This window comes from Lacerta agilis, chromosome 8, assembly GCF_009819535.1.
Source record: "Lacerta agilis isolate rLacAgi1 chromosome 8, rLacAgi1.pri, whole genome shotgun sequence".
NCBI lineage: Eukaryota > Metazoa > Chordata > Lepidosauria > Squamata > Lacertidae > Lacerta > Lacerta agilis.
Genome location: NC_046319.1, coordinates 72427127 through 72454936, shown reverse-complemented (window position 1 = coordinate 72454936; position 27810 = coordinate 72427127). Strand labels below are relative to the sequence as shown.

The window sequence follows — 27810 nt, the reverse complement described above, 5'->3', positions numbered from 1 at the left end:
GTACTTGCAACTGCCCCACCAAAATTATAAGGCCCTCGGGTGGATTGAATTGATATAACACAGAAATACAAAAACAGACCAAACCATTAACATGCTCACTATACTTTTTATTTTGGCAGTTCCTGATCGCATCATGCTGGCTGAAAATGGTCTGCAGTGCCCATCCTGCTTCTCCAAAGGAAAGGAAATGTGTAAAAGTGAGGAGACCGTCAACTGCCGTGAAAATGAGACCCAGTGTCTTCAATTTAAAGGACATCTTCTTACCGGTAACATAGCTACCTAGTCCTAGTCACTCTTGGTCATACAGATTATCTCCTTGTCTCCTCTCCCTTCCTCCCTTTCCCTTGCACATTGCTGGAAAAGTGAGAGGGATCATATCACAGAAATACCCTTCTGAACAAAAGTAAAAAGTGTGTTGATTGCTTCAGCCTAGTTGAATCCAGATCTCTCCACCACTGGGATGCAGTCTGGGACAAAATGTGTCCTTCTTGCTCAAAAAGCATATTTATTATGTAAAAGGAATATAAAACAATTCCTTAAATTCTGAGACAATGAGCAGTATCTGGCTATCTCAGACCATTAGTGCAAGGATTTACAGTTGTGCAAGAGAATTTCCTCTCTCTTCCATCTGTATGTGCTCTGTATCCTCCCAAAATCTGCTCCACAGAATTTGGGAAACCCTCAGAATTGATTTAGGGGATACACAGGAGGAGGAAGAGAGGGAGGATATGTTCCTTTCTACAACCATACATTATTTTATTGATGTCATGTTTATCTACATCTGTAAAGATTAAGCGCTTTATGCATTATAACACTTTGACACCAGTGTCGACATCCTTCAGGGGTCGGGGAGGCAGCTGGCTTGCCCCCTGTTGGATCATGCCCTTTCAGCCATGACGATTTCCCAATCTCTGGTGCGATGTAAATCAGCGACTCAGACTTCAAAGCCTGAGCACACTATATTTGCAGAGCCAATGGTGTGAACAGAATAGGTGTGGGGCTTGTGGACAGAGGCGTCTTAGTCATAGAGGCTAGTGGCGGTCCCACGTCCTGGAGGGCAACAGGGAAGAGGCGGAGGCTGGACACCATGGCTCCTGGCATCCGATTACTGCCCTTGTCCGTCTCCACCATGCTGCCCCTGCCCAGTGTTTTATTGTGAAATGGAATATTCCACCATAGGCAAGGCAGCACAGCAATTATTCACAGAAATGATTGTCCTCTTATCTAGCGGTGTTTATTTTCAAAGCAATAAATCTACTCCCAGAGAAATCAACTCCATGTCTGCTCCGGGGGAAAATGAAACTAAAAGATCAAGTGTGTTCACAGACAAAGACAAAAGCCTGTATGTGAACTGCCCACCCAGTGACCAGTGCGTTATAGCAGAGCTCTTAACACTTTAGGCTCTGGTATGATACTCTCCACACCCAGAGCCTCCTCCCTGCCAGGCGAGCCCCATCCCCTTGAATTCCTCCCTCGGTCCCCACCCGTGCGTGCCTCTGCTCGCTGACTCACCTCCTCCTCCTGCTGCTGCTGCTGCTCGGTTGTGTCCCCAGGAGCCCCGATCACTTTACAGGCAATCATTGTTCCCAAAGTGAAAAACAAATGCCACTCTGAGCTGGGCGCTCACTGCTGGCTCTGCTGCTTGCTCCGGAGAGGACCCAGACATGCCTCCTGCTGCAGCCTACACCTGACACCTGCGGGAGGTGCTCTTCTGCACCCTGATTTGCATGCATGGCGGGGTCCCCAGCCAGGCGGGTGGGTGAGATCTGGCGTGGATTTGTCTGTGTCCCCCCACCTCCTAAGCCCCATTCCATTCCACCCCACCCCCTCCACTGGGGGAGGTCTCTCTCGCTCTCGGAAGGGGGGGTGGCATGTGGGTGGGCTTGATCGTGGGCCAACAGCCAGTTCTGCCGAGCTAGTCACTAGAGAACCTAGCGGTAGGCGGGCAAGTTTGCTTCCTGCGGCTCTTTAGTGGGTAATAAGGCGTTACTTTGATCCACGAGAGCCTCTCCAGGAAAGGGCTTGGTCCAAGTTCTCTCCTTGGTTCATTTCTTAACCAAAGAGCAGTACCTGCTCTTCTGAATTGCCGTTGCATGCGTGTTTGTTGGACTCCAACTCCCAGCAGCCCCAGTACGGTCAGGATGGTGGGAGTTAATGTTGTACATACAGGTTAACACAGGGTTAAGCCTGGCAAGGATGTGACGTCCCTCACTGGATATATACTGTTGATGTCTTGAAGCTATTGTACTTCCAGTTACCAGTCGCTGTGTTTCTTTTCTGCTTTCGGTTTTGTTTGTCTGAGCACCATGTTGCAGGAGTGTGCTCCAGGCTAAGCTGTAAATAGTTAATGAATAAAAGTAGTTTATAGACAAAATACTACAGACTCCAGAAGCATCACAAAATGTTCTGATATCACAACAAAATCAGGAAAAAGAAAACATTTCATCTCTCTCTGTCTGCTCTGAGAGAATGTCACAAAAGCAAAAGCTATACACAACAGAAGTTCCCAGCAATCTGTGCTGGTATGTAAACAGACATGGGACGTGTAACAATCTCACACGTCTGCAACTCAAGGTGGAATGGAATTTCCCAACAATCAGATGGCGCTGTGGAATCCTGTCTTTCGTCAACAGGATTTTCTAGTATGAAGTTTACAATGCATTTAACCGAATCAATTTTTTGATGTGTCTAGATCCAGCCTTAGATGGATACCTCCCTACCAACAATAGTTTTGGGGAATAATGCTATATTGAGAACGGATTTGGAATGAACGCGCGAGGGGCATGTCAGGTTTTCTGGTCATCACAGAGTTAACTGTTCACCAGGAGGTGTTCTGATCCTGGGTCCCTCGATGCTGTGTTCTGTGCTGTTGTTTTTTGATGTATGAGTGAGAACGCTGCAGACATGCAGCTCGAGTCTTTAGGATGTTTGTGTGTGCTACTTAAAATAAAGTTCTATTAGTCAAGTAGCACTGGTGTCCAGCTGATTTGTTTTAAGACACCACTGAAGAAGCAGACCTAAAGAAGCCATCGTAACCCTGTGCTAACTCTGCTACTGAAGACAGGTTTTGAAACGAGCAGCCTGAGAGAGGAGCATGACTGGACGGCCATTAGATGTTGGGCTGGATCGTAAAGCTGATTGATTACAGCTCCGGGCAGCAGCACTACTTGGGTCAAAGGTTTTATGGCCCAAATACGTCAAGATTTGCCTCAGGATTTGCCTCAGGAGGGAAGAGGCAGAGTCCAGGCTAGTCCCGCTTTTCACCTACTTCATGTTAGATGTGTCTAACATGAAAATAGATATGGTAAAATAAAAGGAAGATTCTCTGGATGCTAAGATCACAGTGGGGCAATGAGGGAGCCTCAGTTGGCATCCAACCGTCCTGAGAGACAATGGAGTGCACCCCCAACTTCTTTTGCAGCTGCATCACACTGTTGACACATGCCAGGTTTACAAACTCAAGGCTCACACAACAGAGAGGGAGTGTTGTTTTCCATTTTTGCTCTGTTTTCCACAGCATATGGATTTTAACATGCCCAGGAGATGGCAGGGATAGAATTTCTCCCATTTTACAGCAACTCAGCTGCACACAAGAATTTGATTTGGTTAATCTAGTTAATTAGGATGGTTTTCAAATCCTCTAATTTCATTATACAGTGGTACCTCTGGTTACGTACTTAATTCGTTCCAGAGGTCCGTTCTTAACCCAAAAGCGTTCTTAACCTGAAGCACCACTTTAGCTAATGGGGCCTCCCGCTGCCACTGCGCCGCCAGAGCACGATTCCTGTTCTTATCCTGAAGCAAAGTTCTTAAGCTGAAGCGTTATTTCTGGGTTTAGCGGAGTATGTAACCTGAAGCGTATGTAACCTGAGGTACCACTGTATTTTATAAATATAAGCTGTTAATAATAATTTCATGTCTTGAGACTCCTTTGTCTGTGATGGCAATTCAGAATTACATCTGAGTTATTCCCCCCCCCCTTGAAATTTTATATATTTATGTTCTGATGAAATTATGATATTTCTCAGATTTCTTAAATATATACATTTAAAAATTAACTTATTAAAATTCTCATTCACCATCACAGGCACAATCTCCTAGTTCCTGTGTAAAGAATTAATGTCAATATTTATTTCCTTTTCCCCCCCACAGGTGCATATGTATTCAAAGTTTCACTTTCCAAGGTTGTGCAACAACTGATTTTTGTGCCATCGGGAAAAATGGAACAAGTTCAGTGGAGGGGTGGATCTTTGACCTTTCTGTTAAGCAAAAAAAGATGTTATGATGCTTCTCGAATCTCACACCAGCCTGAATATGAAGGGGTAAACGGGACAATGTAGACCTCCTCCTTGTGTATTCCAAAATTCAGGCAATGAGGGGGAATGGAGGCCTAGTGTTGAAACCCAGAACTCAGTATCTCTTTTCCTTTCTGTTTTCCTTTTGGTGGAGGTAAAGGGAAGAAAGGGGCAGAGAAACGGGGGCTGGGTTAAGTTTTCATTATGGTCATTAAATGCCAAAATAAATAGTTATGAGAAATAAAATGCCAGTTCTCAGATCAGTTTCTTTCAGATACAAATGCAATTATTATTTATTGGTTTAGGCCACAACAATGACAAAAGATGCAATATAAACAGAATAAAAAACAAAATAAAATACATTGCAAGGCTACTTTCTTAGATAAGAGGTTTCTCCTGTGAAGGATTAAATCAGGGCATATTTTAAGCCTGAGTTCACTGGAGCTCAGCTCTGGCACCATTCAGGTTAGTGCCATTGCCATTCTCAGAGAACAAGGAAGAAGTTTGGGTGAGCTCTGGAACCTGTAATCTGGAAAAATAGCACTGGTCCCTACAAATGTTTCTTCTTATAATCATAAATGTAAAGGCAGAACAGACTAGCTTTTCAGAGGTGTAAGCGGACTTGTCCCTTAAAAAAAGTTAATCATATACCGAATCCATCTCTCAATTGGGAAATTTAAATATATGAACTAAGCTTTTCTTAAGTCCTCATAGATTGAAATAGAATCATAGAGTTGGAAGAGACCACAAGGGCCATCCAGTCCAACCCACTGCCAAGCAGGAAACAACATCAAAGCATTCCTGACAGATGGCTGTCAAGCCTCCGCTAAAGACCTCCAAAGAAGGAGACTCCACCACACTCCTTGGCAGCAAATTCCACTGTCGAACAGTTCTTACTGTCAGGAAGTTCTTCCTAGTGTTTAGGTGAAATCTTCTTTCTTGTAGTTTGAATCCATTGCTCCATGTCCGCTTCTCTGGAGCAGCAGAAAACAACCTTTCTCCCTCCTCTATATGACATCCTTTTATATATTTGAACATGGTTATCATATCACCCCTTAACCTTCTCTTCTGCCATGCCTCTTCCAGTCTAAATACACCTACACTGGTGAAAATAGGAAGGGCCTGTCAGTGGGAGCTGGGGAGTGTCCTTGTGACTTACCAATGCTGTGAGTAGTTTGCAAAGCATTTTATGGATGAAATTGGTTGCATCCACTGGGAACTGATTTTGTTGTTACATGAGATGAGTCTCAAGGGGTATCCAGAGCATGGTCTAGTCCTGTTGTGTTGGATGAGTTTCAGTTGGTAAGATTCAAGGGCATTTACCCTTGCCCCTCTTGTCTGAGTTACAGGTAGGTAGCCGTGTTGGTCTGCCATAGTCGGGGGAAAAAATTCTTTCCAGTAGCACCTTAGAGACCAACTGAGTTTGTTCTTGGTATGAGCTTTCGTGTGCACGTATCTGAAGAAGTGTGCATGCACACGAAAGCTCATACCAAGAACAAACTCAGTTGGTCTCTAAGGTGCTACTGGAAAGAATTTTTTCCCCCTCTTGTCTGAGGAAAAGTAGCAGGGAGGGGACAGCTGACTGGGTCAGGGAGGTGATTAATGCCTCCATGCAAGAGGGGGTGGTCCCTGTCTACTTGAAGGAGGCGGTGGTGTGCCATCATCACAGATGGGTTATGTGGACCTCCCCCCAGTTATCTCATGGTGGCCTTGGGATGTGGGACTTCTGGGATGGGACTCTTGGGGTGGAGTGTCAATGTATCCTGCCAGGCTGCTCAGTCAGTGGAATGTGGGGGGGCAGTGTCTATGGCCCCCTGTCTGAAGGCAACTAGGAGAGACAGACAGACCAGTTGCCATGCCCATCAACTTTGGGAGAGACTGGCTGTCTCAGACATTTTATTGGGAGGGGGGAGTGAAGACCCCTTGCCCCCTAGGAGTTGGCTCCTATGTAAATTGGTGTTTGTTGAGTGAAGGCCAGAGAGCATATCCTTTTCCTAGGTATGACTAAAATATAAAAAGGAAATGGAGGTTTCAAGAAGATGCTGATTTTTAACAATAGAGAGCCTCCATCTTGGAATAAGAAAAGACTAAACATTATTGATGATTATGTTCTTCCTTGAGATATTCTGAGTGTTATATATTGAGGTGACACATTGCCATATGAAGTTCCATATTTTAAAGCATGATTTCATGGTCAGATGTGATCCTTGGCAAGTCTGTCCCAAGACATGTTGGCAGCTGAGGCAAACCACAAAATAGTGCCTCCCCATTCCAGGGAAGAAGGGTTGAGTGCAGATTGACATCCGGAACAATGCGAAGGGTGGGGAAATAGACCTCGACAGGAAGCAAGGATGGGAGGAGACCAGCAGCACATCCAATTGGCCAAGAAACCACGAAGAGGCAACCTGATTGTGGGGGGATGGGAAATCTGGTCTTTAAGGAGCGCAGTGCGGCTGTTTCTGACACTTTGGCAGCAGCAGTGGGCAAGGAATTCCTTGGAGGTCAGATCTGCTGCCCCTATTGATCCATCTGCCTATGATGGTTGCCTCACCTTGCCTCATGGGTGGGACCGTCCTGCACCTAGGAATGCCAACTACCCATTCAGCTCCCTCACCCTCACTATGTAAGCACATCACAAATACCAAATGGGGAAGAGCTTTTACAACTCTGTCATCGTTGAAGGCTGCTATCGCCGGATCCCCTATGCAGTTTGCCTATGTGGAAGTAAGGTGTCTGAATATTTACCTAACTACTCATTGGTTTGTTCCATCTATGAGAAGCTTTGTTCAAATATTTAAGTCTTCAAATTGAGAAATGGATTGGGTATATGATTAACATTTTATTAAGGGACAAATCCCTTTACACTTCTGAAAAATTGGTCTGTTCTGCCATTGCCGTTATGATTATAAGGAGAAATCTATATGATATGTGCTATTTTTCTAGATTTGCAGGTGCCAGAGCTCACCACAAACTTCTTCCTTGTTCTCTTAGAATGGCAATGGCACCAACCTGAGAGGTGCCAGAGTTGAGCTCCAGTGAACTCTGGCTGAAAATACCCCCTCATTTAAATCCTTCACAGGAGAAAACCTCTTATCTAACAAATTGTCTGATTCTAATAATGATTTCAGCTGTGCAATGTATTTTATTTTATTTTTATTCTGTTTTATGTATTGCATCTTTTGTAATCACTGTGGCTAAACCAATAAATAATAATTGCAATTGTATCTGAAAGAATCAGATCTGAGAACCAACATTTTGATTCTCCATAACCATTTATTTTGCATTGTAATGATCATAATGAAAACTGAACTATTTTTTTAATGTTACACGACAGGATTCTTTGTAGTTAGAATCCACAATTCCCATATTCTGACCACTTTTTTCTCTGCCCCTTGCTTCCCTTTACCTCCAACAAAAGCATAAAAGAAAGAAACAGAGATCCTGAGTCCTGAATTTCACCACTAGGCCTCCAATTCCCCCTCATTGCCATGGATTTTGGAATACACAAGGAGGAGGTCTACCCTGTCCTATTCACTCTTCATGTTCTGGCTGGTGTGAGATTCGTGAAGCATTATAACATCTTTCTTTCGCAACAAAAAGGGCAAAATTCCCAGATCCGACTAAATTTGCTCCATTTTTCCTGTTGGCGCAAAAATCTGTTCCACAACCTTGTAAAGTGAAATAGTATACTCTATAGCCACCTGGAAAAAAAGGAAAAAATTTTTGACATTACTTCTTTACACAGGGACTAGGATATTGTCCCTGTGGTGGTGAATGAGAATTTTATAAGTTGGTTTTGAAATGTATATACAGTATTTAAGAAATCTGAGAAATATCACGATTTCATCAGAACATGGATATATAAATTTCAGTTGAAAAAATAACTCAGATGTAATTCAGAATTGCCATCACACACAAAGGAGTCTCAAGATGTTGCACCCATGACTATTATTGACCAAAAGGAAAGACTCCAAGCAGCTTTTCAGATTAAAGATCCTTTTTATTGATTTGTCCAGACAAAGCAATTTGGTGCAGCTGGCTAGTGCCCAAAAATCTGCACACCCTCACAAGCACATGCAGGGGTGTTTTATACTCTTTACAAACTGCTAATAACCCAACCCCTAGCATTCTTTCTGGCCAATCAGGGTGGGGAATACACCCATCTGGCTGTCTTACATGTTTCAAACTGCTTTAGCCATCAGGAGGTGATATATACTTATTCTAGCATTTAACTGCCTAGCCGTTGACCTTTGCCTGCACCTGCATCCTAATAATAGCTAAGGCTATTGCTGACGGGAAACTGCTCGGTCATGGGGTCAGTTCTGTGGTTAACTAGTCTGTCCGAAACTAGACAGACTGTTCAAAACAGGAAGCTTGTGGTTAGCTGTTTTGCTAAACTGCTGATATATCTAATTAGATCTTGCTGAGCTGACTTTATCTAAAAGGCATATAGTATTGAGCAAAAGCATATTGAGCAAAGCTGCATCCTTAAAATGGGGTTTCTTTGGCTCTTTATAAACCTGAGACCATGCCTTTCTGGTTATCCCTTTGTCCATTCTGTCCACATATATATCTAGGTGCCTCAAAGACACAAAGATTATTATTAAATAGGTTATATTTATAAAATATAATGAAACTAGAGGATTTCAAAACAGACCTAGATTAACTAGATTAACCAAAACAATTTTGGGGGGGGATCTAATGAAGGGCGAATAGAAGCGTGATTAATTTAGAAAAGCTACCATTTCTATATAGATATTTTTTTATATAGTTCATTTAGCTTGTATCCTGAACAATCCACAGGAGTTTCCTGCTAACTAGATGAACTTGTGCTTTCTGTTTTCCTGTTGACTAGTAGGCCTCTGTGCAAATTGATAATGACTAGTGGACCTTTGCGCTTTCTGTCAATGCAAGCTGATAATGTGTTCTTGTGCAGATAAGAGATATTTTCTGCAAGGTAACCACCTTCCTATTTCTGTAAGTCGTGCGATAAGCAGAATGTGAGTTTCGTAGATGTAGGGAGTTTCATTTTCCCAGAAAACACATGATTTCTGGGAAATCAGGTGGGTTAATCATGAATAAGTTTCGAATTCCTATGGCCATGCATAAAAGGATGGGCACACCATTCAGTAGGTGTGCAGATTGCGAGCTCATTGTGCTGCACCATTTGCTTTGCATATGCATTTCAAATAAACCTGTTGCCACCCTGCATGGCGTCTTGCCTCTTTGTGTTCAAGATCCTACGCTCCACAGCCCAGGAAGGTACAGGTCCAACACTAACATGACACATCTAACATGAAGTAGGTGAAAAGGGGGAATCCCAAGAGCCAATCAGGAACTCACCTAATAATTCTTACTCAACCCTTACAGTAAAAGAAAAACTAGCAAAGCCAGGCTGTAAAAGGCAGAAGAAGAAAGAGAATAAAGAATGTAGGGCAAAGGCAGCTCAAATGGCCTGGACCCTGCCTCTTCCTTCCTGGAGCAAATCAGCCCATATGCCCCACCCCCATTCATTCCAAATCCCCTCTCAATATAGCAGTATTCCTCAAAACTATGCTGGTCAGGAGGTATTCATCTAAGGCTGGATCTAGACACATCAAAAAATTGATTCAGCTAAATGTGTTGCAAACTTCATACAGTACAAGGAAATCCTGTTGACAAAAGATGGGACTCCACATCGCCATCTGGTGTCAAAGTGTTATAATGCATATAAAGCGCTCAATCTTTATGGATGTAGCTAAATCATGACATCAGCAAAATAATGTATGGTTGTAGAAAGGAACATATCCTGCCTCTCTTCTTCTTCCTGGGTATCCCCTAAATCAATTCTGAGGGTTGTCCCAATTATGTGGAGCAGATTTGGGGAGGATACAGAGCACATACAGAGAGTGGAAATTCTGTTGCACAACTCTTCTGTTGCAGAACTGTAAATCCTTGCACTAATAACTCTGAGTAAGCCAGATACTGCTCATTGTCAAAGAATTTAAGGAAATGTATTACATTCCTTTTATTTAAAAGATATGCTTTTGAGCAAAAGGGACACATTTTGTCCTGCACTGCATCACAGTGGTTGAGAGATCCAGATGCAACTGGGGTGAAGCAATCAATGCACTTTTTACTTTTCTTCAAAAGGGTATTTTTTATACACATCTCATTCTGAATCCTCCTTCTGGACAAGCAAGTGGCATTATGAGGATGATGATGAGGAGGAGTTTGGATTTGATATCCCGCTTTATCACTACCCAAAGGAGTCTCAAAGCGGCTAACATTCTCCTTTCCCTTCCTCCCCCACAACAAATACTCTGTGAGGTGACAGGTGGGTAGCCGTGTTGGTCTGCCATAGTCAAAACAAAATCGAAAATTCTTTCTAGTAGCACCTTAGAGACCAACTGAGTTTGTTCCTGGTATGAGCTTTCGTGTGCATGCACACTTCTTTCGTGTGCATGCACACTTCTTCTGTGAGGTGAGTGGGGCTGAGAGACTTCAGAGAAGTGTCACTAGCCCAAGGTCACCCAGCCGCTGCATGTGGAGGAGCAGAGACACGAACCCGGTTACCCAGATTATGAGTCTACCGCTCTTAACCACTACACCACACTGGCTCATGAGAGTTAAGGGACACAGTGCAGGCAGGCAAAAAAACTAAGGAAGGGTGCAGAGTGGGGCCAGTGAGAGATATGATTCCTCTCACTTTTCCAGCAACATTCAAGGGAAAGGGAGGGGGAAGGGAGGAAAGGAGAGAAGGAGAGAGTCTGCATGGCCAAGAATTACTAGGCCTTTCCCCCTTGTTTGAGTAGCATTGTTACCGGAAATAAGAAGTCCTTTAAATTGAAGACACTGGGTCTCATTATCAAGGCAGTTGACCGTCTTCTCGCTTTTACACATTTTATCTCCTTCAGAGAAGCAGGATGGGCACTGCAGACCATTTTCAGCCAGCATGTTGTGATCAGGAACTGCCAAAATAAAAAGTACTGTATAGTGTGCATGTTAATGTCTTTGTCTGTTTTTGTATCTCTGTGTTATATCAATTCAATCCACCCTAGGGCCTCGCAGTTTTGGTGGGGCAGCAGCAAGTACTCTTGGATTAAATATATTCTAGAAACAATTTGGGTTCAGGGCCGAGCATGGGACAAAATAACCATTAGTCAATGAGATGAATGACCTTTACATAAAGGGGGGTGGGGGAGTGTGAACTTTCTTCCCTTCTCAATCTCTCCCCCCTGCTTGGCAGGGGGTTGGACTGGATGGCCCTTGTGGTCTCTTCCAACTCTATGATTCTATGATTCTCCGAAGGTTTTCCTGCCATTAGTTATGGTGTAGCCCCTCTGAAAATATATGCTGCTCTTAGTCCCTTATCTTTGTACAGAGATTCTGTCTGTCTTCTGCACTTCAGCAACGAACTAACCGTCACTTTCTATGAATCGCCCTGAGACCTCCAGGTACAGGGCAGTATATAAATTAAATAAATAATAATAACAACTGCCAGCTTTGAAAGTGCTTATTTTGCCAATTATAAGACTGGCCAGAAGTAGCTCAAAGGTCATTTAGGAGGACAGCTGCATAAAGTAGGTGGGTTGTAATATTTGGAACATCCAATTGAAAGTTAACTTGAAGGGACCATAAGCTGTTCATGACCTTATGTATACAATTATATTGTTTGAAATAGATCATTCACAGGCTAATCATGCATAGGGAATGTTATAAAGGCATCTTGAAGTTTGTATTCTTGGCTCAGATTTTTATTTTTTCTTATCCACTGGGTTAATTAACATAGGCAAAGTTCCTAAATTGTGTCTCTTTAGACACCTCTAAATCCTACTAAATTAACATGATTTATGTCACAAGCAATCTACTTCTGAGGTGCCCATTTTGGGGAAATGGGTCATTAAAATAACAGATTAGCACAGCAGCACATCAAAAGAATGGAGGTTGCTCCCTGTGTAGTAATAAGATGAGGATTAGGTTTTATTAGAATATGAGGGATGTGACTGTTCTCTGGAAAAGAGAAGTTGTCTAAGCAAGGATGCTGCTGTGCCTATGAGAGGGACAGAAGCTCTTGTTGTGGACACCTTCATTGTAGGTTTCAGGCTGTACAGTGGTGCCCCGCTAGATGAAAATAATTTGTTCTACAAGTTTTTTCGTAGAGCGAATTTTTGTCTAGCGAAGCGGCAATGGAGCGTGGAGGTTTTCGCGGCCCCCCCCCAAAAAAAATTCGTCTTGCGAGGCAGCCCCATAGACTTTTTCGTCTTGCGGGGCAGCCTTCCGCTAGACGAATGCCTTCATCTAGCGAGTTTTTCGTCTAGCGAGGCATTCGTCTAGCGGGGCACCACTGTATATATTTATAAATTACCCAAATATCATAAAGACACCACAGTGTCTGTTGTGTGCTATGGTCCCACAGGAAACCCAGAGCCCTGGATTAAAGCATGCCTGAAACCCATGGAATGGGTTCACTTGGATATAGGGGCGATGTGTAACCATATCTTAAAATAAAATAAAAATACAGCTGGAACAAGGGGCAGTGACACTGTGCCGGATCAGAAGGAGGATCTGATCCTGCATGGTGCTGCTTCGAGGGGCAGGAAGAAGGAGAGGCCTGGCTGGAAAGGCAACCCATTCCTTCTTAGGCAGAGATGTAGCTGCCAAGTACTGTAGGTCCCTCTTTTTCACAATTTCTCCAAATACCTGCCTCCCCATTCTGCCTGTCTTTCCACTCCTTGGGAGTCCCTAATAGTCCCGAGCTGCTCAACCCAACCTGTGGCCACCTGGGGCTGTTTCAACCTATTGGAATGAGGCACAGGTCCTCTGAGTACTGCTGATTGACTAAGGATCCAGACCTTGGCCAAATCCAGTGCACAGCCCTAACATGTTAATGATTCTAAATTGATGCAGAAACGTACGGCTGAGAGTTGCATTGTTACACATTTCAGTGTTGCAGCAGCGCTTCTTCATCTCAAAGAATTTACCATCCGCTGTAGTGAAGCTGTAATGGCCTGAAGAACAGGATCTGGACAGCAAGCAATTATTCAAAAGTTGCACTTGGGGTTTTCCTGCATTTTCTGGATAAGGACATTTTCAAACAAAAAACATGAAAGTATTATTAAATTCAGCAATCTAAAGTCATGGGCTTCTTCTATATTTCTGACAATAAATGTGCCATACAGTACATTCTCTTGATCATAATGTGGGGGGAATATACCAGGAATAGATATTTCTTATAGAGGCTTTAGCAAGCCTATGCAACCGTTTTCTGCTGTGTTTTAATAGGGAATGGAACTCTGCTAAGTTTGGAGCTTGCTCACACAAGCTGGGATGATATATATAAAATAATATATACTCATCCACATTCCTAAACATTCCCACACATAACCCTTTACAGGGTGGGAAAATACTTCCCTGAACTCACATTGCCCAACCCAAGATACTTGGCAGTGCACTTCAACTGCACCAACCTCACTGTCCCATTTCCCCTCTCCCTCCAAGTATGCAGCAATGATGTAGGAACAGATGGTCAATTGAGCACCACCACCCCACCCAGAATTGCCCCAAGGTATTTTGGCACCTGAGGCGAACCACAAAATGACAACCACACACTCTGGGGAAGAAGGGGTGGGTGAATATGTACATCAGGCACAAGGAAGAATGATATATCCTTTATGTTGGTTCCTTCCTCATAATTTCATCAAAGAATTATGAAACAATTCATGATAATTATTTCAAAATTTCTTGCGGTGTGATAAAGAGCCATGAAAGTGTGAAGCACCTTCATCTCTCATCCTTTGATTGTATGGCTTTTGAATAGACTTTATGGTGTTTGGGAAAGGACTCTCCACTTTAATGTCATTTATGGCAAGGGGAATTTTCAGCTTGTGTTGCAGCATGATTGCCCTGGTTTGATAACCAAAACTAAACTGGAGTTCATTTGTTTGGGTCAATGGAGATTTCTGGTTAATGCAAAGCAGGTTCTCCGAGCCAATCTGGAAATCTGATGCTTGTGCTCAGGTGATTTTGGATTCCCCATTTTCAAATGTAAGCCATTCCTTACTGCAGGATTGGGAAGCTGTGATTCTGGTTGCTGGACTACATCTCCCTGTCGCGGATTCCTCCACGGCGCTTTAGCAGAGATGCTCAAAGTCACAGGTTCTTCAGTGCAGTTGCGAACGGGATCCACTCCAGAGCCCCGTTCACAACCTGAGCAGCGTGCAACCTGAAGTGCCGAATCTGCTCATGCTCGTTGCGTGATTCAGCGCTTCTGCGCATGCGCAAAGCGGGATTTGGAGCTTCTGCACATGCGCAAATCGCTGAACCTGGAAATAACCCGTTCCAGTACTTTCGGCACATTTGTATCCCATGACAAACGCAACCCGCAGCCAACACAACCACAGGTGACTGTATATTTATTGTGAGCTATATACAAATAGCTATATGTTATGATACACGAGCAGTTCATACAGACAAACAGAGTACCTCCCTGCACCTTAAGGCAAGTTGGAAGACTTTTCTCTCTAAACCTCTCTCTCTCTCTCTCTCTCTCTCTCTCTGACCACACTCTTCTACATACACACACACACACTCTGCTGGACAGGTTTCCCTTTTATACTGATGACAGCTAATCATCTGTCAGCACATTCCTGCTGAGTCATTCTGACCAAGCACTTCTATAGTAAGTATTGTAGGCTGATTGCATCAGCCAGTTGCATCAGCTAGTTTCACTTTACTAGCGAACTCAGGCCTGCAGACTTACTATTTCACACAACATACCATGCATATCGACACTCCATTCATCTCTGACTGGTGATTAGGCTAGATGAGGCAGATGGAAGTTCTCATTCATCTACAGTTTATGTGCCACAGATTCCTTACCACTAATTTAGTAATTCCAACAACAAAAGACAAAAAGCCAGATAAATCTTACTTATATTTGTACGTAGAACACTGGCAACACAGGAATCTTGATTGAAGTTACAGGGTATTTTTATATAGTCATTATATGTCAGTCCAGTCCTGTTATACACATACCTGCAGTTCTGAGGTAATGCTGAGAACAGGAACAAAAGATTACTTCATGGATTATTATTATTATTATTATTATTAACACTATTATTATTAACACTATTATTATTTGGTTTTGTGGTTTGCTTAATTTGACACAAAGGAGGTGAGAGTGGATTAACACCTTCAAGTTAATAATATCTTTTAAGAAAATAAAATGAGTAAAATCCATGGGCCAGAACACTATTTCCAAGAGGTTTGAAGGCAAACCCTCCCTTTCCCCAGTTACAGGTAGGTAGCTGTGTTGGTCTGCCATAGTGAAAACAAAATAAAAAATAAAAATAAATCATTCCAGTAGCACCTTAGAGGCATCAGTGAACTAAAATGGACAGGAATGGGCAAATTCAGTTCGGATGACTATCATATCTACTACTGTGGGCAGGAATCCCGTAAAAGAAATGGCGTGGCCCTCATAGTCAACAAAAGAGTGGCGAAAGCTGTACTGGGATGCAATTTCAAAAATGATAGAATGATCTCGATATGAATCCAAGGCAGACCTTTTAACATCACAGTAATCCAAGTTTATGCACCAACTACCAGTGCTGAAGAAACTGAAATTGACCAATTCTATGAAGACTTTGTTGTTGTTCAGTCGTTCAGTCGTGTCCGACTCTTCGTGACCCCATGGACCAGAGCACGCCAGGCACGCCTATCCTTCACTGCCTCCCGCAGTTTGGCCAAACTCATGTTAGTAGCTTCGAGAACACTGTCCAACCATCTCATCCTCTGTCGTCCCCTTCTCCTTGTGCCCTCCATCTTTCCCAACATCAGGGTCTTTTCTAGGGAGTCTTCTCTTCTCATGAGGTGGCCAAAGTACTGGAGCCTCAACTTCAGGATCTGTCCTTCTAGTGAGCACTCAGGGCTGATTTCTTTGAGAATGGATAGGTTTGATCTTCTTGCAGTCCATGGGACTCTCAAGAGTCTCCTCCAGCACCATAATTCAAAAGCATCAATTCTTCGGCGATCAGCCTTCTTTATGGTCCAGCTCTCACTTCCGTACATTACTACTGGGAAAACCATAGCTTTAACTATACGGACCTTTGTCGGCAAGGTGATGTCTTTGCTTTTTAAGATGTTGTCTAGGTTTGTCATTGCTTTTCTCCCAAGAAGCAGGCGTCTTCTAATTTCGTGACTGCTGTCACCATCTGCAGTGATCATGGAACCCAAGAAAGTGAAATCTCTCACTGCCTCCATTTCTTCCCCTTCTATTTGCCAGGAGGTGATGGGACCAGTGGCCATGATCTTAGTTTTTTTGATGTTGAGCTTCAGACCATATTTTGCGCTCTCTTCTTTCACCCTCATTAAAAGGTTCTTTAATTCTTCCTCACTTTCTGCCATCAGGGTAGTATCATCAGCATATCTGAGGTTGTTGATATTTTTTCCGGCAATCTTAATTCCGGTTTGGGATTCATCCAGTCCAGCCTTTCGCATGATGAATTCTGCATATAAGTTAAATAAGCAGGGAGACAATATACAGCCTTGTCGTACTCCTTTCCCAATTTTGAACCAATCAGTTGTTCCATATCCAGTTCTAACTGTAGCTTCTTGTCCCACATAGAGATTTCTCAGGAGACAAATGAGGTGATCCGGCACTCCCATTTCTTTAAGAACTTGCCATAGTTTGCTGTGGTCGACACAGTCAAATGCTTTTGCGTAGTCAATGAAGCAGAAGTAGATGTTTTTCTGGAACTCTCTAGCTTTCTCCATAATCCAGCGCATGTTTGCAATTTGGTCTCTGGTTCCTCTGCCCCTTCGAAATCCAGCTTGCACTTCTGGGAGTTCTCGGTCCACATACTGCTTAAGCCTGCCTTGTAGAATTTTAAGCATAACCTTGCTAGCGTGTGAAATGAGTGCAATTGTGCGGTAGTTGGAGCATTCTTTGGCACTGCCCTTCTTTGGGATTGGGATGTAGACTGATCTTCTCCAATCCTCTGGCCACTGCTGAGTTTTCCAAATTTGCTGGCATATTGAGTGTAGCACCTTAACAGCATCATCTTTTAAAATTTTAAATAGTTCAGCTGGAATATCATCACTTCCACTGGCCTTGTTGTTAGCGAGGCTTTCTAAGGCCCATTTAACTTCACTCTCCAGGATGTCTGGCTCAAGGTCAGCAACCACATTACCTGGGGTGTATGAGACCTCCATATCTTTCTGGTATAATTCCTCTGTGTATTCTTGCCACCTCTTCTTGATGTCTTCTGCTTCTGTTAGGTCCTTTCCACTTTTGTCCTTAATTGTGGTAATCTTTGTACGAAATCTTCCTTTCATATCTCCAATTTTCTTGAACAAATCTCTGGTTTTTCCCATTCTGTTATTTTCCTCTATTTCTTTGCATTGCTCGTTTAGAAAGGCCCTCTTGTCTCTCCTTGCTATTCTTTGGAAATCTGCATTCAATTTCCTGTATCTTTCACGATCTCCCTCGCATTTTGCTTGCCTTCTCTCCCCCGCTATTTGTAAGGCCTCATTGGACAGCCACTTTGCTTTCTTGCATTTCTTTTTCATTGGGATGGTTTTCGTTGCTGTCTCCTGTATAATGTTACGAGCCTCCATCCACAGTTCTTCAGGCACTCTATCCACCAAATCTAAATCCTTAAACCTGTTCTTCACTTCAACTGTGTATTCATAAGGAATTTGATTTAGATTGTATCTTACTGGCCCAGTGGTTTTTCCTACTTTCTTCAGTTTAAGCTGGAATTTTGCTATAAGAAGCTGATGATCTGAGCCACAGTCAGCTCCAGGTCTTGTTTTTGCTGAGTGTATAGAGCTTCTCCATCTTTGGCTGCAGAGAATATAATCAATCTGATTTCGATGTTGCCCATCTGGTGATGTCCATGTGTAGAGTCGTCTCTTGTGTTGTTGGAAAAGAGTGTTTGTGATGACCAGCTTGTTCTCTTGACAGAACTCTATTAGCCTTTGCCCTGCTTCATTTTGAACTCCAAGGCCAAACTTGCCAGTTGTTCCTTTTATCTCTTGACTCCCTACTTTAGCATTCCAATCCCCTATAATGAGAAGAACATCCTTCTTTGGTGTCATTTCTATAAGGTGTTGTAAGTCTTCATAGAATTGATCAATTTCAGTTTCTTCAGCACTGGTAGTTGGTGCATAAACTTGGATTACTGTGATGTTAAAAGGTCTGCCTTGGATTCGTATCGAGATCATTCTATCATTTTTGAAATTGCATCCCAGTACAGCTTTCGCCACTCTTTTGTTGACTATGAGGGCCACTCCATTTCTTTTACGGGATTCCTGCCCACAGTAGTAGATATGATAGTCATCCGAACTGAATTCGCCCATTCCTGTCCATTTTAGTTCACTGATGCCTAGGATGTCAATGTTTATTCTTGCCATCTCATTTTTTACCACATCCAGCTTTCCAAGGTTCATGGTTCTTACATTCCAGGTTCCTATGCAATACTTTTCTTTACAGCATTGGACTTTCCTTTCGCTTCCAGGCATATCAGCAACTGTGCGTCCTTTCGGCTTTGGCCCAGCCGCTTCATCAGCTCTGGATCTACTTGTACTTGTCCTCCGCTCTTCCCCAGTAGCATGTTGGACGCCTTCCGACCTGAGGGGCTCATCTTCCAGCGTCATATCTTTTATATGCCTGTTGTCTTTGTCCATGGAGTTTTCTTGGCAGTGATACTGGAGTGGCTTGCCAGTTCCTCCTCCAGGTGGATCACGTTTGGTCCAAACTCTCCACTATGACCTGTCCATCTTGACCTGTCCATAGCTTCCTGAGTAATTCAAGCCCCTTCGCCACGACAAGGCAGTGATCCATGAAGGATGAAGACTTACAACACCTTATACAAATGACACCAAAGAAGGATGTTCTTCTCATTATAGGGGATTGGAATGCTAAAGTAGGGAGTCAAGAGATAAAAGGAACAACTGGCAAGTTTGGCCTTGGAGTTCAAAATGAAGCAGGGCAAAGGCTAATAGAGTTCTGTCAAGAGAACAAGCTGGTCATCACAAACACTCTTTTCCAACAACACAAGAGACGACTCTACACATGGACATCACCAGATGGGCAACATCGAAATCAGATTGATTATATTCTCTGCAGCCAAAGATGGAGAAGCTCGATACATGAAGTGTTTTTGATTGTTGGAAACGCTTCAAACCAATTTCTGCACACTAACGGAGCCCGGCACACTTCCTCTGCGCAACTCTGCTTGCCTGAAGCGTTTTTCCTTGCTGCCGTCTCCTGTGCTATTCAGCAGAGTTATCTTCTCTTATCTTCTCTCACGCAGCGGGGTTGTGTATGCCAGCATATTACAGACAACAGAGTCCGGCTTCTTTCTAATCTAGAAGCTTTATTTTACAAGGCATAAATCATTACATTCCGGGAGAGTCGCAAGCCATGTTGGTGGCTTCTCCCTTCTCTCCGTTCTCCGGACACAGAAAAAACAAGTATCACATTACACAGTACAACAGTACACAGAGCATCCGGTGACGCTCTTCCTCCTGTGGGTGGGACAACCGGTTGAGCTTGTTAACTCTAAAAGCTCCAAACCTCTACACCCCCTCTTGTCCCGCACACAGGGGCGTTGTAAGCTTGCAGCTTACCTCACACAAACCCTCACAGAACTCCCCATGACGTTGGAAGCTCAGGGGCTTCGTGAACCCAACCTTCAGGTTCACCTGACCAGGACAGTACTTCAGCTTCTCCAAGCCGGTCTGAACGCACACGTCTCGAAAGAGAACGTCTAGGTGTTTGGGTCTGGCCTTGACTTGTCCAGACTCTGCCACCAACAAACAGAGTTGGTTGTCCTCCCAAACCATCACGGGCAGGCAACTCTGAACTCAGATCTCTTGGACCAAACACCTATAGAACTCCAGTTCCCTGCAAAGCACTGACAACGCACTGTACCTGGCTTCTGCACGAGAACGAGCAATGAGGCTCTGGCACCGGGACTTCAGCCCGCCTAAAGCTCCTCCACACTGTACAACCATTTCAGACACAGATTTCCTGTCCTCGGAATTTGCCCAACCGCCGTTGCACCAGCGCGTGAGCTGGGGCTCACCGGTAGCTGACAACTCCGGGCAAAACTCCTTAGTCTCCTGCAAACTCTGGAGCACTCTCACCATGCCATTCCAGGCATGCACGCTGGGATTTGCAGCCACCTTGCTGAACAGATCCACAGCAATTGCTATGTCAGGTTTGCTCAACCGTGAAGGAAACAACAGCCTCCCAGGAGCTGACCTAAACACCTCGGGGCTCTCGAACTCAGAGCGTTCCCCGGTCTGACTGTCCTCACCTAGACACGTCTCCATGGGTGTTCTGACACTAGCACATTCAGACACTCTGAACTTCTTCAACGACTGCACTACCTTGCCAGTCTGATTGAGCAAGACACTACCGTCTTCGGCTCTGTCTACCTGCACACCTAGGTAAACACCAACAGGGCTTAGGTTCCTGAGCTGGAAAGACTGACCAAGCTCCTCTGCGAACCGTTGCACCTGTCCCCTGGTCTCCACCAGGTAAAGCATGTCCGCACCGGACTGCAGAACTAGCTCCTGCTCTGGGCTTACTCCTGCCAGAAACAGGCAGCTATCAGCACAACTCTGGCTGACACCTAGCTTTCTCAAAGCTTCTTGCACGCCTGAGGACCAATCTCTGGCTGACTCCTTCAAGCCAGTGATTGCCTCGTGCAAACTCCACACCTGATTTGGCCCGTTGTCCTCGAACCCTGGCGGAGGTACCTCGTACCTCTCCTCATCCAGGTCGGAATCCAAACAGGCATCCAAACCAAAGTGGCTTGCCTCAAAACTGCTTTGAGTCGCGACCGCTAACAGCATGCGCGTGGTTTCGCTTCTGAGAGAGGGCGCGTCCAGTACCTCGGAACAATGGACCCCCTCCTCCTGAGTGAAACCTCTGGCTACTGACCTAGCCTCGCACTGCAACTCGCCAGTTGCTGCCGTCTTGAGTCTGCACACCCAACGACCTTCTGACAGCGTCGTGGTTGTGCACACACTCAAAGACCTCATTGAGCTTACCTGCTCTACCATGGCATCCTGCCATTTCTGGGCCTCACCTTGAGATACCCAGTGAACCTTCACAAGGCTCTCTGGTTCACACTGAACCAAACAAGCACTCACGCTAGTGGCCGTGAACCTCTCGGGCAGAATCCCTTCAGTGGATCGTGCATACTGCTGTGATACCACTTCAGATTCTCCCTCTGCTCCAGTTGCACTGGACTCCACCTGCACATCCGTGACGTCAGGCATCTCACCTACAGACTTGCTGCGCCTGTGCATCCTAACTGAACCACCTAAGGATGACGTTGGCGCGCCTTTGGGCTCCTGCTTCACTGCCAAAGAACCCTGCTCTTGCTCCGGGATGAGACCTGCGCCAGGCTCTCCTGGAGAAGAGTTGCCACACAAAGAGTCGCCAAGCGTGGCCTGCCTCCTAGTCCGTGACATAGGAGATGCGGGTGCACTCCCAGGCTGCTGCCTTGGAGTCACCACTAGCTGCGCTGCACCCTGGTGATGGCCGGGAACTCGGCCCGAGCCACCAGCAGTTGCCAAAACCACAGCGATACCCCCTCTTGGGGCTGATCCACCTGGACCACTGCCACCAGCAGGTGGCGCATTGGCCTGTCCAGCACTGACAGGACCATCCAGAACATCAGGGCTTCTAGGGATGTGTTCCAATCCATTCTGCTCACAAAATTCAGCACTCCTGCTGACTAGAACCTGGGTCTGGTCACTATCTGGGTTAACTAACCTCCAGCTATGCAAGCTGGGTTCGTACCCACAGAAAGACACTTTCGGAACCTTGGTACCACCCAGTTCCACCCAGAACCCTTGTGGAAGCTCTGCATCCAAGAGCATGTCTTCAGTGGCAGCATGCAGCATCCTTTGCTGCCTCTCTGCAAGACCACATACCTGTGAAGAAAGCAGGTTAGTCACACTGTGCTTACTCCCCCTCTCACTGAGGACCTGGGAACAGCCTACTCCAGTAGAAACCTGCTGTTCCACTGCAACCAGTGGTGCTGCCTCAGTTGCCTCCTTGAGCAACGCAGACCACATGTGGTGAGAGAAAACATCAGCCAAACACTCAGAACAACACGCTCCCCCCAGGTTAGCTTCTGGCATCCCTTCAGAAACAGCCACATGAACCAGGGAAAAGGGACGCGTGGTTTCCCTTTCAGACGTGGGGTAGCAGGATGTCGACTCCTCGACCTTGCAAACCCTGCAATCAAGAAAGCTGTTACATGCCCTTAACTTGCACCCTTCAGAGAACTCAGGCTGCTTCAGCACACTGTCCCAGTGGCGACTTGCCAGCCTTTGGTACCACTGACACAAACATAAGTGGTGCACGGGCACACTGGTGCACTGAGCAAACATTCCATCAGTGCCACCTTCCCCTGTTCTTGCTTGAGGCCCCTCGACAGCAAACAGCCCGTCCTGGCTGCATTCCATGCGTAGAAGCATCTTCTGGCCCCTGCAAGCAGAACAGGTGATAAGCACAAAGCAAACAGCAAAAACATTGGACAGAAGGTTTGACATAAACAAATACAGAGTTATGTCAACAGCCACAGAAAACGCCAGTTCTGTCCCTTGGATCTGTCCCTTGACTGTTAGCAAAAAGTCAAGCCTTTTCTTGCCTCCAACAGTCAGTTCTTCAAACTGCTCTATAGGAGACTCGCAGTTCCTCACATGTCCACCAGGAGGAACGATGACGATGCAAAGAGACGCTGCACAGGCACTCATCACTCGCAGCCCACCAGGGTTGGCCTCTCTCAGCGTTGCCTCGGTGACTGCATCACAACAGTAGGGCTTATCTTGGCTCCGTCCTTCTCACTCAGCTGGGCACGTGACCTGATGGCTGTGAGAAACGGCCTTGCCCTTATCTTCAGCCATGCACGTCAACAAAAGACCAGGTGCAGGCGACGTGACAAAACACAGATCCACAGTCAAAGGCCTTTACGCTGGCTTCAGACTTGGAAACAGCCCCTCCCTTTCTGGGAGCAAAGCCCACGGCGATCTGGCCCCCCTCCTGCTTTCCATGGCACTGTTGCTTCTCAACAGCCATAAGCCGAGCTGGGGGCGAGCTTTCCAAAGCCACTTCAGCCAGTCCCTCAGCCCCGTGAAACTGGGCTAGGGTCTTCTTCCAGGCTTCACAAGCACTGGCCAGACCTTCCTCCTCACAGGCGTTGGCCAGAACATCAACGCTCTCAGGGAACAGCCCTCTGCACCGAAGCTGTGAGGCTGGAGGTGCTTGCAAACAAAAACTTCCCTCCTCCTTGCTGGGAATGCTATGGCTCCCTCCATCTTGCCCAGGGGTAGCGTACTTACGAATCTGTAGCTTCTCACCCGGCTCCACAGATGGGGGTTTCACCAGAGAGGGTACACTGCTTGGGCACACCTCAATCTGGGCTTTCCTGCTGCCTTCCAACCTCTGGCAGCAGGTTTTAGGCCCTTGAGCCATTCAGCAGACTGCTGAATGCTCCTGCTGGCAAAGCAAACTTCCCTGGATGCTCCATCACAGTCCAAACCAGGGAGGCACTTCTCAGCTTGGCACACACGTTCTGGAACTCCTCAGAACAGCTCCTGAACCAGTCCAGAATAATAAACAAGCGCAAATATGGGACCATAACCTGAAGTGTTTTTGATTGTTGGAAACGCTTCAAACCAATTTCTGCACACTAACGGAGCCCGGCACACTTCCTCTGCGCAACTCTGCTTGCCTGAAGCGTTTTTCCTTGCTGCCGTCTCCTGTGCTATTCAGCAGAGTTATCTTCTCTTATCTTCTCTCACGCAGCGGGGTTGTGTATGCCAGCATATTACAGACAACAGAGTCCGGCTTCTTTCTAATCTAGAAGCTTTATTTTACAAGGCATAAATCATTACATTCCGGGAGAGTCGCAAGCCATGTTGGTGGCTTCTCCCTTCTCTCCGTTCTCCGGACACAGAAAAAACAAGTATCACATTACACAGTACAACAGTACACAGAGCATCCGGTGACGCTCTTCCTCCTGTGGGTGGGACAACCGGTTGAGCTTGTTAACTCTAAAAGCTCCAAACCTCTACAGTCAGCAAAAACAAGACCTGGAGCTGACTGTGGCTCAGATCATCAGCTTCTTATAGCAAAATTCCAGCTTAAACTGAAGAAAGTAGGAAAAACCACTGGGCCAGTAAGATACAATCTAAATCAAATTCCTTATGAATACACAGTTGAAGTGAAGAACAGGTTTAAAGCTTTAGATTTGGTGGATAGAGTGCCTGAAGAACTGTGGATGGAGGCTCGTAACATTATACAGGAGACAGCAACGAAAACCATCCCAATGAAAAAGAAATGCAAGAAAGCAAAGTGGCTGTCCAATGAGGCCTTAAAAATAGCGGGGGAGAGAAGGCAAGCAAAATGCGAGGGAGATAGTGAAAGATACAGGAAATTGAATGCAGATTTCCAAAGAATAGCAAGGAGAGACAAGAGGGCCTTTCTAAACGAGCAATGCAAAGAAATAGAGGAAAATAACAGAATGGGAAAAACCAGAGATTTGTTCAAGAAAATTGGAGATATGAAAGGAACATTTCGTACAAAGATTACCACAATTAAGGACAAAAGTGGAAAGGACCTAACAGAAGCAGAAGACATCAAGAAGAGGTGGCAAGAATACACAGAGGAATTATACCAGAAAGATATGGAGGTCTCATACACCCCAGGTAATGTGGTTGCTGACCTTGAGCCAGACATCCTGGAGATGTTGCCAACAGTGCCCTTCAGCTCTCTATATTGGACAAACAGGCCAAACCCTACGCCAAAGGATAAATGGACATAAATCTCATATCAGGAATCACAAGACAGAGAAACCAGTAGGAGAACACTTCAATCTCCCAGGACATTCTATAAAAGATCTCAAAGTAGCTGTCTTAATACAAAGAAATTTCAGAAATAGACTGGAAAGAGAAGTGGCTGAATTGCAACTAATCACCAAACTTAAAACCATGGAGAAACCTGGTTTGAACAAAGACATTGGATTCTTATCTCATTATACATAACAAAGCTATCTTTAGCCATCTCACCCCTTGCCTTTCCCTGCAAGACTAACTGCAGCCGTTTAGAGTCGTCAACAGGTTTTCCACACTTATCAGCCTATCACCCATTCCCACCACCCTTCTGAGTAATACCCCTCCCCACTCCCCCACTATATTTAAGGATCTGGTGACTTCTGTTTCAGTGTATCTGAAGAAGTGTGCATGCACACGAAAGCTCATACCAGCAACTAACTCAGTTGGTCTCTAAGGTGCTACTAGAAAGAATTTTCGATTTTGTTTTGACTATGGCAGACCAACACGGCTACCCACCTGTAACTGGACCTATATGATGTGTTGTGCACAAGACACATCATATGGGGACTTCTGGAGAGGAAAAATGGTGGGCACCACAGCAGCGAGCAGCTCCTGAAGCCAGCCAGAGCCAACTGCGCTACCAGGGTTCTGAGGCTGCCGCTGCCACGTTTCCCGGGGACAGATTTGCAAATCTGGGGACTGTTACCAGTTTCAGGGATGATCCAGGGGTTTCCAATTTCCCAGAGGAAGGGGGAGACGTGAGGTTAGAAGACCGGAGCTCTGCCCAAAGGGGAGGGGGAGAATGAGGGGAGAGACTGTGAAAGAAGCTGAGAGGAAGAAGCAGGAAAGGCTGGTGAACCAAGAAGTTCACAGGAGCAGAAAGAGATAAGCTCAGGCTCAGAAACAGGGGTGGGGGTGTGTGTTTGCTCCAGCCATCTTGAGGCATGTGGAAAAGAGGTGGGGTGAGAGAAAGGGAGGCGGGAAGCTTTCCTCAGCAGAAATCTGAGCTAAGTGACAATGTGCTAATGATCATTGTAAAGGTAAAAGGAACTCCTGACCATTAGGTCCTGTTGCGAATGACTCTGGGGTTACGCTGCTCATCTCACTTTACTGGCCGAGGGAGTCAGCGCATAGCTTCCAAGTCATGTGGCCAGCATGACTAAGCTGCTTCTGGCGAACCAGAGCAGCACACGGAATTCTTTATTAAAGCCTAATAAAAATGTCAAGAGGCTCCCGTGGTGATTGTTGTGAGAAGAAGAAGCTCCGGACCGTGACACCCGGGAACCGGGGATGTCTGGTAACGGTATCTTATCCCATCATTTATGCATGAAAAAAAAGGCTTTGGGGAAAATGGGAATGCTCTGTAGGAATACTATGCACCATCACTTACTAGAACTCTTGGGGAAAAGATTTTGCATTTAAACCAGTTTTAAGCAGAGTTAAATGAACAGGGTCTAATCCAGGTTAAGAGAGTTGAATTTAAAAGGTTCTACCATGTATGCTGGGAGACCTCACCTATGAAAAATGTTGACAATGTTTGAAGGGGGGTTAGGACAGTTAAGAGGGGAGGGAGAGGAGACTTCCTGGAAGCACATACTGTTCCGCATGATATGGACAAAGTTAAAATACAAATATTTTTATCCCTTTCTTGTAACTCTAGAGTTTAGACCATCCAATGAAGCTAAATGTTGGAAGCTTTAAGACTGACAAAGCTACCAACTTGAATGGCTTCAAAAAAGGTTGAAACAAATGGATGAACTATTCTTTCCATTTCAGTTGCTCTTAGTTTCTAATTTTTTATTTATTTGTTTGCTGCACTTGCCTCCAAGCGGCTCAAGGCTGGCTGTGTACATGCTTCTCCGCTCCCCATTTTATCCTCACAAGAGCCCTGTGAGGTTTAGTGACTGGTTCAGGATCTCCCAGTGAGCTTTGTGGCTGAGTGGGGATTTGAACCCTGGCCTCCTGGATCCTTGTCTGACCCTCTAATGACTACAACACACTAGCTCTCTTAAATTCAGCTCTCCAGATTCCTCTGTCCTCTAAATATAATTAAAGGTTTCCCATCCTACTGGTTCCTACTTACCTGGAGAAAGCAGGGCCAAGAGGAGGCCTGTGCTCAGGAGTGCCTTCGTCATTCTGGAAATAGAACTGATGCATGAAGAGGCTAACTTGGAGGGATTTATAGGCTACGTCTTTGTGCTGCAGGCAACACTTGGGGACCAATGTTCAGTGAGTTCAGGGAAGAGGAGTTATTTTTTGGCATGAAGACATAGAGAAAATGATGAAATTCAAAGCTCACTGTTGAAATTGTCTGAATTATTTCTCCACAATCTCATTTGTTGTTGTTACAGGTGGGTAGCCGTGTTGGTCTGCCATAGTCGAAACAAAATAGGAAATTCTTTCCAGTAGCACCTTAGAGACCAACTGAGTTTGTTCTTGGTATGAGCTTTCGTGTGCATGCACACTTCTTCAGATACACAGATACACTTCAGAAGTGTGCATGCACACGAAAGCTCATACCAAGAACAAACTCAGTTGGTCTCTAAGGTGCTACTGGAAAGAATTTCCTATTTTGTTTCATTTGTTGTTGATAGACACTTCTCAGATTTATTCCTCTAGGCCAGTGGTGATGAAACTTTTAGAGACCGAGTGGCCAAACTGCAACCCAAAA

At 45.1% G+C, this 27810-nt stretch overlaps 1 protein-coding gene across 1 annotated transcript; it reads right to left on the bottom strand.

Annotated features, from left to right (window-relative positions):
- Positions 1–1018: 1018 nt before the first annotated feature.
- On the bottom strand, positions 1019–27275 carry LOC117052033 (phospholipase A2 inhibitor and Ly6/PLAUR domain-containing protein-like). The gene is made up of 5 exons (XM_033158760.1): positions 27223–27275; positions 15208–15330; positions 13193–13351; positions 11099–11245; positions 1019–1050 (listed from the first exon to the last, which is right to left on the bottom strand). The coding sequence occupies exons 1-5, from the start codon at positions 27272–27274 to the stop codon at positions 1019–1021; spliced, it is 513 nt and encodes a 170-aa protein (XP_033014651.1). The 5' UTR covers position 27275.
- Positions 27276–27810: the final 535 nt, after the last annotated feature.